Raw genomic sequence first — 13,033 nt, 5'->3', positions numbered from 1 at the left:
TCTCCCCCTGCTGCCAATGGTCGCACTGGCTTACACATCACAGTACACCATCCTGACATTCTTTGGTGGGGGTGGGAGGATGTTGGGGTGGACAAGATGAAGCTCCAGCATCACAAATCACCATCTTCACTTGTCCATAGTGAAGGAGGAAATTTTCCGTGAGTTTCTTGCTAACCAAATTGCCCTACATTCCCACCAACAGTGTAAAAGCATTCACCTTTTTCCACAACCTCGCCAACATTTGTTGTTTCCTGCCTTGTTAATTTTTGCCATTCTAACTGGTGTAAGTGGCAAGGTGTAAACTCCTCTTCTTCACCTTTGACTCTGCCCTTTTAAAGCTCACAGACACATACACCAACACATGTGTTGGCTTAAAAGGAAAGTTCTTTACAAACATGCGAAATTGAGCAATTAAATTCTCCCCGTAATGTCAAATATTGGAAAGTGGTGGAGGACTCATTTATTCCTGTATACATTATTGCAGTTAGAAAAAGAGATTCTATATGGGCTTATTTTTAAAAACTTGGAAAACCTTAAAACAAACAGAAGGGTGGTATATACGGGTCAGAATTAATGTAAAACAAAGCAAAACAAAACAAAACACCATGCAAAAAAACAGGAGAAAATCATTCCTCTCCTCCAAATGGGATTGTTTTGTTCTGAATGATTCTTGAAAACAATCTCAGTAATTCACAAAAATATATTTAACTGACTTATTCCAAATATATTCTGAAACAATGTCATGTTTATTAAATAATGTGCCCAAATGAAGATGGTGTTGTTATTAAACGTAAAAAAAAGAAAAATGCCCATTACAAAAGGAAAGGTATAAGAATTATTCAAGTTCTTAGTTCTCAAATATAAAAATCAACATTCCACATACTCAATGAATATTAAACTTGAAAACAAAGCACTGTAGGTAATTTATCTTTCTTTATAGACAGATGTGAAATACTCAGACCATAAGTGATTAAGTATATGTGCATATTAATGAAATACTTTCAATCAATGCTAAGGGCAGGTGTCATTTAATAGTGAACCAACACCAAGTAAATGACATTTTGATGTCGTGGTGGAAATGACATTTCACAAACCCATGTCTCAGCACGGATATTTATATATGTAGTTCTGTTCTCCCAGTGATTTTAGGCAGTTTAATTTATTCAAAAACACAATCTCATGTTTACTTTCAATAATTTTTATAAGGCAGTAGAGTACATTTTCTTCTGAAATCATATTTTTATTGGAATTGGCTCTGTAAACTAATGAGTAAATACAAGCAGGTACATGGATAAGATAGATTTTATATTCTTTAATTTTTTTTTTCCTTTAGGAAAAGCAATGTAGCCTTCTTTCTGTACTTGTGCTTTGAACCTTTTGGGACTGATACAGATCCACTGAGGCCAAGCCTAGAATTAAATCATCGTTATTGTTAAAAGTTAACTGACAGGGTTAAGTACAAAAAGTCATTACTAACGAAGGGCTGAAAGCGTAATACATATAATTGTGGAATTGCTGCGATCCACATCACTGTTTAGGGTTGGGGGTTTTAACCGGAATGGATTCTTGCACTTTACCAAGCAAGCTATGATAAACAAGATGTACTGATTTCAACTATGATTTTTAAACTACTACAACGTGGTTCAGTGTAGCTAATGTTACACTTGTATCATAAGACTTGGGTTCCTGTTCTTTCTTCAAAGTCATCAGAACAACAGGGAATGAAGAGACTTCTGAACAACTGCCAGCGCTTGCTGCTGCTGTTGCAGGGAAGGAAATATTAAACATTCGCGTGTCATTTAGGTAATTGTGACATACAGTTTGGCCAACAAAATGCCCCAATGCCCACATCCCTCCTTAGTTCTTAATATTAAATATACACCACTCACAGCTTCCATCATAATTTTGTTTTGCAGCTTGGTCATGTCTTCCCTAACTTCGCTTTGTTCATCAGTAAGAAGATGTTCATGGGCCTTCTCTAAGTCCTGCATACTCTAAAACAAAAAGCCTAGTTCAGTTACAAACCACCACTTTTCATCTCATGCTCCAAACATGTAAAATTAAAAATTTCAAGGGGCGCCTGGGTGGCTCAGTCAGTTAAGCGTCTGCCTTCGGCTCAGGTCATGATCTCGGGGTCCTGGGATCGAGCCCCCACGTCGAGCTCCCTGCTCGGCGGGGAGTCTGCTTCTCCATCTCCCTCTGCCCCTCCCCCTGCTCATGGGCGCTCTCTCTCTCTCTCTCTCTCTCTCTCTCCCCCCCCAAAAATAAATAAAATCTTTTAAAAAATTAAATTTCAAAAGTAACGATTCTTAATATTCAAAGGATGCTCGTTATTTATTCCAAATAAAATATTAGACCTAATACATGGAGATCAAAATACCCACTTAGGAAATTTTTTAAATGTTGTGTTTGAGTCAAATATTATTATTATTATAGAGGCATGACAGTAGTACGCTTTGCTCGAAACAATGGGTTAATAAACAGTTAAGGTCAAGGTGGAGGGGAAAAAAAAGACTGGCAGTCCCACAGAATGAAATACCATGATTTTAAATCTCTCTAATAAGCTTTCTAAATACCATGTAGCACTGCACTTATAATGAGTAAAAATCAATGTAACATGATTCCATTGGAGGGAATAAAATGATCTGTAACACGACCTCTTTAAGTTATGAAAAACAAACGTGTTCTAAATCCTTACTGTTCACTTAACAAATAGTGATCTAGCCCATACTACGTAAGAAGTACTGTTAAGTGCTGCGGAGGAATTTGGGAAATGAATGCACGATCTCTTCCTTCCTTATTCCAGTGAGAATAAAAAGACATGTAAATAAAAACAACACAAAAACTTTGTAACAATTAAGGAAACACAACTTGCCATGACTGTGTACTGGAAAATAAGATTGATTCTGATTTAGCTGGCAAAAGAGTAAGATTTCAGTAGGTAAAGGGAAGAGGGAATTGAAAGTACCCTAGAAACAAGGAAGTAATGGTGAGTTAGTGTACTGGAGGGGTGGGAGGAAAGGAGGAATGTAAGTATAAAACTACAAAGGGAGTCTTGTTACAGGGCAGACGTTGAATACCCGAGTGTTTAAGTGGGAAGCTAATGGCAGGTTTTCAGGAGGGAAGGTATACGTTTTGGAACATCATATTGCAGAACTGGGAAGGATGGACCGGAGGAGAGAGAACTCAGATGAGAGTTTAATAGTATAAGCAGGGAATGATGAGATCCTGAACTCGGGGCAGTGGCAGTGGGAATTCAAAGAAAGATATTAAGGTACAGCTGCAGAGGTAAAGTACACCTCCCACTCCCCTCCGCCGCCCCTCCCTCCCCGCCCACATACACACACCAAGAAAAAAGAAGGGGAATGTGCAGGCTTCCACTGCCTCCTAAACAAGTATATATCTGCACGAAGAAGAGGTCTGTGTCACTGAGGACAATTTGCTAATGTGCAAATATCCCAGCAGATCATTCTCAACTCACAAACGTTTAGTCCTCCTCTGGCTTTTTCATTCTGTTATACATTTAGACCTTTTCTTATGATTTTAAGTATGCATATAAAGTCATTATTAGTCTAATATTCCAAAAGCAAATATGCCATAAAACACTCATGTAACGCATTTGAATATAGAAGTGCTATTCATCAATTACAACTGCCTACTCATATTTAACAGAAACCGTTAACGCAAGTAAAAGACACGTAGAAGTGATTTATAGACTTCCTAGTTTCCACTATGAATTTATTGCCGATCTCCTCAAAACTGATTGTTGAACAAAAAATTATGATTAAAGTGTTAATAAAGTACCAGTTTTCTTCACAATACATGTATTTCTAGGTAAAATTCCCTCTTTACAGTTCCCTGTTTTAGATGACTCCCACAAAACTATTAATTAATTCTAAAAATAAAAATGCATGTACCAATTACGTTAAATCCCAAACGATGAATTCCAAATGGACAATGTTTAACAATTTAGATGTATAACCTAAATGGTTCCCCCTTCCCCAAAGATTTGGAAAGAAACAGTCTTCTACTTTTACATACATTTTATGTATATATTTTAAAATATTTACTTACTTATGAGAGAGAGAGAGAGAGAGAGCATGTGCACATGCAAGTGGGAGGAGGGGCAGAAGGAGAGAATCTTCAAGCAGACTCCCCGCTAAGCAGGAGGCACGAGGCGGGGCTCGATCCCACAACCCATGAGATCAGGACCCACGACCTGAGCCAAAACCAGCAGTCGGTTGCTCAACTGACTGAGCCACCCAGGCGCGCCTACATATTATGTTTTATAAGAATGTATTGTGTTGCCAAATACAACAGACCTTTAAGAATTGCTCATGTAAGTTTTTAATTTTTTGCAGTCTCTGGTTCTGAACAGCTCTAGCTTGTTGAAGAATCTTTCGTTGCTCTCGGAACATATCCTACAAATATAAAAGAAAAGGGTGATAAAATGTGGGTAACATTTAATATTTAGAAAACATAATTATACATCAAGTTTGAAAGGAATATTCTTTAAATCGATACTTGTTAACATTTCCTGTTTTAACAACTTTTGTGACCAAGTTTATTCACCACTAATATACAGAAACAATACGATGATCCTACCTAGTAGCCATTAAGTAGGAAATTGTCTTTCTCACCAATACTGAAAACATGTTTTAATTTTTGACTTCAAAATCCACAAATGACCCTTCCAAAAATGTGTTTACCACAAGTAGGCAAAAATCTATACACTAATCCTTCCTAACAGTAGTTTCAGAAGAGATATTCTTTCTTTCTTTCTTTCTTTCTTTCTTTCTTTCTTTCTTTCTTTCTTTCTTTCTTTCTTTCTTTCTTTCTTTCTTTCTTTCTTTCTTTCTTTCTTTCTTTCTTTCTTTCTTTCTTTCTTTCTTTCTTTCTTTCTTTCTTTTTTAAGATTTTATTTATTATCAGACAGAGACAGAGACAGAGAGCGCACAAGCAGGGGGAGGGGCAGAGGCAGAGGGAGAAGCAGGCTTCCTGCTGAGCAAGGAGCCCGATGTGGGCCTTGATCCCAGGACCCTGGGATCATGACCTGAGCCGAAGGCAGACGCTTAGCCGACTGAGCCACCCAGACGTCCCAGAGATATTCTTTCTTAACAACATTCGAAACATGTATTAATTCTTGGTCATTTCAGTATGCATACAGATGATCCTAGCCTCTCTGTTCCTTGACCTAATCTCCAGCAATAATTTTGTCCTCTTCCCTACTTTAGTCACTCACTTACATAGTCACACCCTGGATTCTGTCATTCCCAATAACTGCAACATCGACATAATATTAAGTAGAGCAGAGACTTATATAGGAACTGTGTGTCAGGTACTGTTCTGAGCCATTTTAAATAAACTTATTATATATGATCTCATTTAATTCTCAAAACAACTCTATGAGGCAAGTACTCTTACTATGTCTCGTCTCCTTTCATAGGTGAGGAAACTGAGTGAGGTACAGAGATAAACAATTTGTCCCTGATTTCACAGCTAGTGCTGGTCAACCAGGATCGGAGCCCCCCAAAATGGTTCCAGAGTCCAGGCTCTTGAGCACTGTGCTATACTGTTTGTCCCCTTCCCCCCGCCCCCGACATTCAACCTCTACCTCCCTGTTTGTAGCTCTCTACCCTTTTTACTACAGTTCAATGCTCTTTCAGGATTAACATCCCATCGATCCTGCGACTTTTCATGGTCCCCAGTCCCCACTCTCATATTCTCCCTTTTCCTCCTTCTTGGCTTAAATTCCACGGCCAATCATTACGCCTATGTGCTTGCACGTGTACCTTGCCCCCTTTTCGCTCTGTTGATCTGCGTGGCTAAACCGCAACCCTGGAAAATCCAACTCTCCAGCTGCTCTGCCACAACCATGCAGAGGGGGGTCTCACCTTAAATTCATGATCACTATGACACTAACCTCAATTAGACCCATAATGCTGCTTGGCAATGATATTTCCCTAGTCCATTCGCTGGCCCGCTCTCAGGAAACACTTCCAGGACTTCTTCTCTGCCCCTCAAAGGCAACACCTCCTCCACCACTCTAACTCTTAACTGGTGACCTTCCTATATCACTAAGTAGACTGAGGCAATCCAAATAGAACATTCAGTCTCCCACCGCTACATCTTCCACCCATCTTTACCCATCTGGGCTCACGGACTCTACATTCTCTGCTCTGTTTTTGCATGGCCTACTGCCACTTGAGACTTTGATACAATAAATAAATCAATTTTAAAGCCAAGGCTGATACCAACAGCTAGTTTTTCTTCTTGTTCCCGGGCTTTCCGCATGTCTGTATCCCACGCCCGATACAAAGTCAGAAACTGCTGAGAATATTTGAGATGAAGATTCTGCCTGTAAAACACAATAATGAGCACCGTCACACCTCATAAAGATACGGAAAAATTAACCATATTCAAAACAAAATTGATTTGACACAATTTACACCATAAAAGGAGACGGCAGTAACAGCGTAATAGCAGCTGAAATAGTCTCCTGAGAAACAGAAAGGCTACACGAACAATTTACTCTTATTCCAAAAGTATCGTCCCTGACTGACCAACATATAAGCTATCTCACATGCCTTACCTCTTAAAAACTAGTGAGGATTTACTGTACTATCAATTTTCCAGAAAAATTCATTTTATCTAAAAGCAGTTTACTTTCCATTTCTTCTTACTGAAGAACATGTATGTTCTGATATGATAAGTAGATTCAATAAGGATATCATATCCATTTATCATAGAAGGTTTCCAAACAGGAATATTTCACTTAAATATTTCCCCTCATTGGCACAACAATGGTTTTTAAGAAAGAACCGTGAACACAATTTACTAAAATATGCAAATTATTTATAACATAAGATCAACCTTTTCTACATAACTGAATACAGTTAACTATCACAAGAACAATGGTTTAAGACATTTACCTGAAGTTCAGCTAGTGTAGGCCTAGAATAAATACGAATTAATGTTATAGGAAGAAAACTCAATTGTTATTTGAAAGGGAAAAAAAGGTCATCTTTATTGGCTTCCGGGAGATACATCTCAATTCTGTTAAGGAGTGAGGTTAACAGAATTTATCTGCTTAGAAGAAAATCAAGCAAAATCTATTTTTTTCGCTGGAAAATTCAATATAATAGAATTTGCCTTAGGTTATTCGCACCAACGAATACTAAGAAATGATACAAATGTCATCGTGACTTAAAAACAAAACAAAACAACAAAACCCAACAACTTCACCTTTGTTCTTGCTGTATGTTCCAAACATGCTCAATTTTTTCGTTAGTGGTTTTGACAAGAGCTTTGGCATTCACTTCGAACATTTTTCTCTTTGCAAGAAGAGCCTGCTTAATGTCAACTGTATAGAAAGTATTCATTGAAATTTAGTGTTGAAAATTATTTTGTTTTCATATATACGAGTCAATATGTGTAAATGTTGTCTCAGCAATATGCAAAGACATTTAAAATTTATAATACAGACATCATAAATGTCCAATCACTATGTCGTATACCTGGGACTAATATAATACTGTACACCAATTACACTTTAAAAAATAAAATAAGTAAAATAAAAATTATAACACAGGCATCATTTCAAAAAGCAAGATTTGCTCACTATTTTCTGTAAAATCTTTCTGGTACTAGTATCCCAGTTATAATTTTTCTAACTGCAGGTCACCTTTTAGCTTAGAGATAATGAAAAGGGGATAGTAATCAAAATATTTTCCATTATCAAAATGCGTACAGGGAACCCCAAGGACAGACTTTAACTTCCTTGTGAGAAAACAGCTAAAAGGCAAATTTCTCTAAATGTATAAAATATCCTCCAATTCAAGGGACATGTTTAGGTGGATTACCATTAGAATGCATTATATATGCTAAGTGAAGTAAGTCGAGCAGAGAAAGTCAATTATCATATGGTTTCACTGATTTGTGGGACATAAGGAATAACACGGAGGACATTAGGAGAAGGAAGGGAAAGATGAAGGGGGTGGGAATCGGAGGCGGAGACGAACCATGAGTCAGTCCATAGACTCCGAGAAACAAACTGAGGGTTCTAGAGGGGAGGGGTGTGGGGGGATGGGTTAGCCCGGTGATGGGTATTAAGGAGGGCACGTACTGCATGGAGCACCGGGTGTTATACGAAAACAACGAATCGTGGATCACTACATCAAAAACTAATGATGTACTGTACGGTGACTAACGTAACATAATAAAATTAAATTAAATTTAAAGGAAGAATGCATTATATAGAACGCGCAAAAGTGTTTTCTTAAAAATGATCCTCAAAAGGATAAAAATAATTATATCGCACATTAAAAAAAATTATTTTTCAAGCGATCTAGTGCGTGATGCTTTTAACTGTGTTTTACTAAAAGAGACAAGGGCTGCGGGTGTAAAAATTCTAATTTAAATAAATGAATTCAGAAACATTTTAAAAATATTTTCATGGAGCTTTTTACATAACACTTTTATCCATAAGTGCTGCATCTCACAGAATCTTAATACTTCAAATAAAGCTTTGCAAATCATATGATTTGACTTTGTGGATCTACAATCAATACTTATTTTTCGGTAGTCATGAAGGATCTGCACTATAATAACAATATTTTATACATCCGGAATCCATCTATAGTAAGAAGTTTGTCAGACAGCTCACAAAGCAAGCACTTTGTCACCACCAAATAGAGCAAAGCCTTCAAAACGTACTTGCTTGTAAGGATGATCTCTATCGAAGAGCCGTAAATTGACTTGGACCCCGCTAAGGGTCCTGTCCTGTAGTGCAGATGGTGTAACTGACATCTGAGCAGACAACATGAAACTCAGGAGTTTGGATATGATTATGTATTTCTCACTAGCTAGGAGAGTTCTTTAGTTTGCAGCTACACGGTTTGCTAATGGAAAGTAACAATAAAGAGTGTTTTGTTTGTTTGTTTTTTGGAGGATTCAATCTGTGCTGCTGCCCCACAGAGCAGGACACTGGAAAGTTATGAGAAGTAACTGAATTAAGGAAATTTAAAATTGACATTAAAAATGGATAGATCACCTAATCTGTGCACACAAAAGGAGGCTCAAACTTTTCTCTGTTTAATTTTTTTTTTAAAGATTTTATTTATTTATTTGAGAGAGAATGAGATAGAGAAAGAGAGCACATGAGAGGGGGGAGGGTCAGAGGGAGAAGCAGACTCCCCGCCGAGCAGGGAGCCCGATGCGGGACTCGATCCCGGGACTCCAGGATCATGACCCGAGCCGGAGGCAGTCGCTCAACCGACTGAGCCACCCAGGCGCCCTTCTCTGCTTAATTTATATTAATTTATATTACATGCACATGTGTGTAAAAATAATGGCATCATTCTTACCTCATCAAGGTTAGTACCATTTTTACTTTTCCACATCAATGGAAAAGGTCAGTAAAGAAACTTGCAAAGTTGAATCACACTAAATACCTGTGTAATATCCCACATACGAGAACAAGGCATTAAAATCAGTGTTGCAGACCACTCACTAACATTTCCATTCATAAAAGCTGTATGGTTTAAAACCATTTTTTTTTCCACCGCCAACATCACTTAAGCATACCTCCAAGTCCTTGCAGCATCTTCTGTATTTCATTCCTGTGAAGACGTTGCATCAAACATTATTAAGGATAAACAAAGATCATGTTTGTTTTGGAAAAAATGTCTCATTCTAGGATTTTACAGAGAATAATTGTTATGTAAGCCAAGTTGACTTGATCTGGTGAGTGAAAATACTATGAACACATTACCCCACATCTTCCTCAAACGTTACTGCAGAAGGCCTTCTTCCCCCGTAGTATTCAGTTAGTGGACTGTTTCCTGCGTTGAAATAAAAGCGGAAAACATTTTAAAACGAAGTATGGTGGTGGGCACTAAGGAGGGCACGTGATGATGTGATGAGCACCGGGTGTTATACGCAGCTAAGGAATCACCGAACGTTCTGTCGCAAACTAACGATGCACTACATGTCGGCTAACTGCATTTAACTCTGAAACAGTAAAATGAAGTATGGCATTTTGATCCGTTTTCAGGGAGCAATACCTTCCCCGTGGAGTTTTTTAGGGCTCCGTCTCGCAAACAAAAGTTTTCTTAAGGCAGGCCCAGGAAAGGGAGCATGCGTGTGCAAGGCCAGACGACACTAGATCAGGGACCAGGACCATGCGACGGAGACGGTGTTACAGGCCCTTCCAGGTTAATGCCAGAGTACATCACCCAGCCGGCGCGAGGTATTTGGGAAAGAAGGACTGCGGGGGAGCAGAAGAGCTGCGATCTAAGCCTCGGGAATCCTGGTTTGGGACAGGAGGATCAAGTGGGCCACCTCTGGTACCTGGAACTGCTTTACACACACACACACACACACACACACACACACACACCACACGCAGAGACAGACAGACACACAGAGAGACAGAACAGACACCCCCCCCCACACACACACCACACACAGAGACAGACTGACAGACACACAGAGACCGAGACAGACAGACAGACACACACACACGAGGATTTTACTGTTTACAACGCCGAGGACTCCGAAGCGGTGGCCTGCCCCGCGTGCGTCATCAGCAAGCGCTGTATCTGCAAAAGGTGTCGGATAGGCAGTACCTTCAGCCTCCGGCCCCCTCAGCTCTCTTCTCTCTTGTCCCCCAGAGTCACGGGCTGCCGTACCCTGAGCCACCACCGGGGCCTTCGCGGCTCTGCCCAGGCGCTTCCTGCCAGCCGGCGCCATCCCGAGGAGGTGCCTTCTGAGCTCTCCTGCACGCTGTGGGCACAGACACGCGTTAAGGAAACGGGGGGACCCGGTCAGTGAGCGAGGCCAGGCAAGGGTCCTCTGCGCGGATCGGAGAGTGTGTGTGTCCTCGTGTCTCTTGCTGGACCAGGAGGGGACAAAGACGATGGGGACGGTGGACCCCTCCCTCCCCCCGCCCCCCGGCTCCGACCGAGCGCATGCGACCAGCCCCGGGACATCTGAGTGCCAGGACCTTCCGCCACACTCTGTCGCCCTACGCTGGGACAGAGGCCGTCCCCACCCCGAGGCCCCCGCGGGACAACGTGCTGGTCTGGAGGCCCAACCGTGGCCGGGACTAACGTCAAGTGTCCCCCTCCGCATGGACGGGGAATAAACCGTTCTGCACCTGTCCGGACCTGTCCGGGGACCGTCGGGTCTAGGGCGGCTCCTCGACACGCCATCTGGACCCCAGGACGGCCTCCGGGGACCAAACCGCCCTGCCGGGGGGCCGGGCAGGAGGGACAGACGCAGACGGACCCTCCTCACCAGGTGTGGCCCTCCCAGGAAGTGGGGACCGTCGGACCCGCTGCCTGCCCTGCCGGCCCCGCCCTCGGGGGCCTCGTCGTGTCCTGCCGGAGCCCCCGAGGACCCCGCGGGGACATCACCTCAGCGGCCAGCCCAGCCGCCGCTGCCCCACACCCTGGCCCCACCCTCACGTCTGAGGAGACCCCCGTGGCCACACAGTGCCGCCGGGCCCGCCTCCCCGACCCGCCTGGGCCTCCCTGAGGGTCCCCTACGCCTCACCCCCATCCTCTGTCTCTCTGTCCCTCCTCCCTCCATCCCTCCACCTGCACAGCGACCTCCACCCCACGTCCTCCGCGACGCTCCTCTGAGGGCCTCGCGCGGGAGAGGAGCTCGCCAGCCTCGCCTGGGCGGGGGCGTTGCTGATTGGCCGGCGCAGCGCGCATGCGGGAGGCGGGGCCTCGGCCGAGACACGCCCCCTGGACCAAACTGCCCCCTCCGGGCGCGCTGGTGCCGAGCATCGAGCATCGAGCGAGCATCGGGCATCGAGCGAGCATCGGGCATCGAGCGAGCATCGGGCATCGAGCGAGCATCGAGCGAGCATCGAGCATCGAGCGAGCATCGAGCGAGCAGCGAGCATCGAGCGAGCATCGAGCGAGCAGCGAGCATCGAGCGAGCAGCGAGCATCGAGCGAGCATCGAGCGAGCAGCGAGCATCGAGCGAGCATCGAGCATCGAGCGAGCAGCGAGCATCGAGCGAGCATCGAGGCCCCGGCTGGGCGGCTCCGGTTCGACCATATTCAAGGACGTTTCACGGGTCCTCTTCCTGGGAAATCACAAAAGGATACGGCAGTGTGGAACCACGTAGGTGCTCAAGCCTCCACCTTCCCGACGTGGGACACTTTTCACAGTTCCTGCGCAGTCTCCTCCCGGGGCCCTTCCCACCCACTGCCTCCGCTCGCAGAGGAAGAGCCATCCTGCTGCGTGTCCTGTGTCAACCAACCCCCTCCGTTTTCTACGGTTCGTTTTCTGGGTGGTCGGCTGGTCGGGGTTTGCTTCGTCTTAGAGACCCGTGTGCGTATCCTTGGCTGTCCTGGCCTCCTGCTGTGTTGCCTGGGGAGTACAATAAACTGTACCGCCTCCTGCCTGGTGTTCCGCCGCTTCCTTTTTCACCCAACATTGCGCCCTGACGGTGCCTGTACTATATTCCGCAGAGCCGTCCTGCTTTCGTCTTCCCTGCTGGAGCGCACACCACTGTGGAACCACTCCTCAACTCGTTCATCCGTTTTCTTGTCCGTGGACGTGTGGATACTTCCCACTGTAGAGCCCTTACAAGCAGGGACGCTGGCAATATTCCGGGGTCTGGCACACGTGCGATTGTGTTCTGCTGCGTTTAAAGGAGCCCAGGAGTTTCGAGGAGTTGATGACCTATTGCTAGGTCATAGGCTAGGTGAGTATTCGGTATAGCCAAATTGTTTCCAACTTATGACTCCCACCAGCCGGTTGGGTACTAACTGCTCCATATTCTCACCAGATTGCATTATAATCTCACCGGATTACATCTGGGCTTGGGGTGGTGGTCTTTTTTTTTTTTTTTTTTTTTGCATTTCTCCATCCACTAAGGAGATTGAGCTCCTTTATATGCTTATTGTCCATTTCAATTTCCTTTTCCGTGGCATCATCTTATGCGGGTGTCATGACCTTTCTACAAATGGGTAGGATGACTTTCTTACAGTTTTGTAGAAGCATTTCATATATTC

General features: G+C 43.3%; 1 protein-coding gene and 1 long non-coding RNA gene across 2 annotated transcripts; both read right to left on the bottom strand.

The window, feature by feature from the left end:
• Nucleotides 1-1,346: 1,346 nt before the first annotated feature.
• On the bottom strand, nucleotides 1,347-9,637 carry LOC135363451 (synaptonemal complex protein 3-like). The gene is made up of 6 exons (XM_064583987.1): nucleotides 9,586-9,637; nucleotides 7,246-7,363; nucleotides 6,259-6,358; nucleotides 4,323-4,421; nucleotides 1,890-1,994; nucleotides 1,347-1,760 (listed from the first exon to the last, which is right to left on the bottom strand). The coding sequence occupies exons 1-6, from the start codon at nucleotides 9,635-9,637 to the stop codon at nucleotides 1,707-1,709; spliced, it is 528 nt and encodes a 175-aa protein (XP_064440057.1). The 3' UTR covers nucleotides 1,347-1,706.
• A 135-nt stretch (nucleotides 9,638-9,772) lies between these two features.
• LOC129045746 (uncharacterized) lies at nucleotides 9,773-12,659 on the bottom strand. Its single transcript, XR_010409129.1, has 3 exons — nucleotides 12,122-12,659; nucleotides 10,536-10,785; nucleotides 9,773-9,842 (listed from the first exon to the last, which is right to left on the bottom strand). It is a non-coding gene; the product is annotated as an uncharacterized LOC129045746 (long non-coding RNA).
• Between the last annotated feature and the right edge of the window lie 374 nt (nucleotides 12,660-13,033).

Source organism: Mirounga angustirostris, unplaced genomic scaffold (genome assembly GCF_029215605.1).
Source record: "Mirounga angustirostris isolate CCGP_5_RB_7025 unplaced genomic scaffold, mMirAng1.0.hap1 SCAF_300, whole genome shotgun sequence".
NCBI classification, from domain to species: Eukaryota; Metazoa; Chordata; class Mammalia; order Carnivora; family Phocidae; genus Mirounga; species Mirounga angustirostris.
This window is presented reverse-complemented; position numbering and strand designations above follow the sequence as displayed.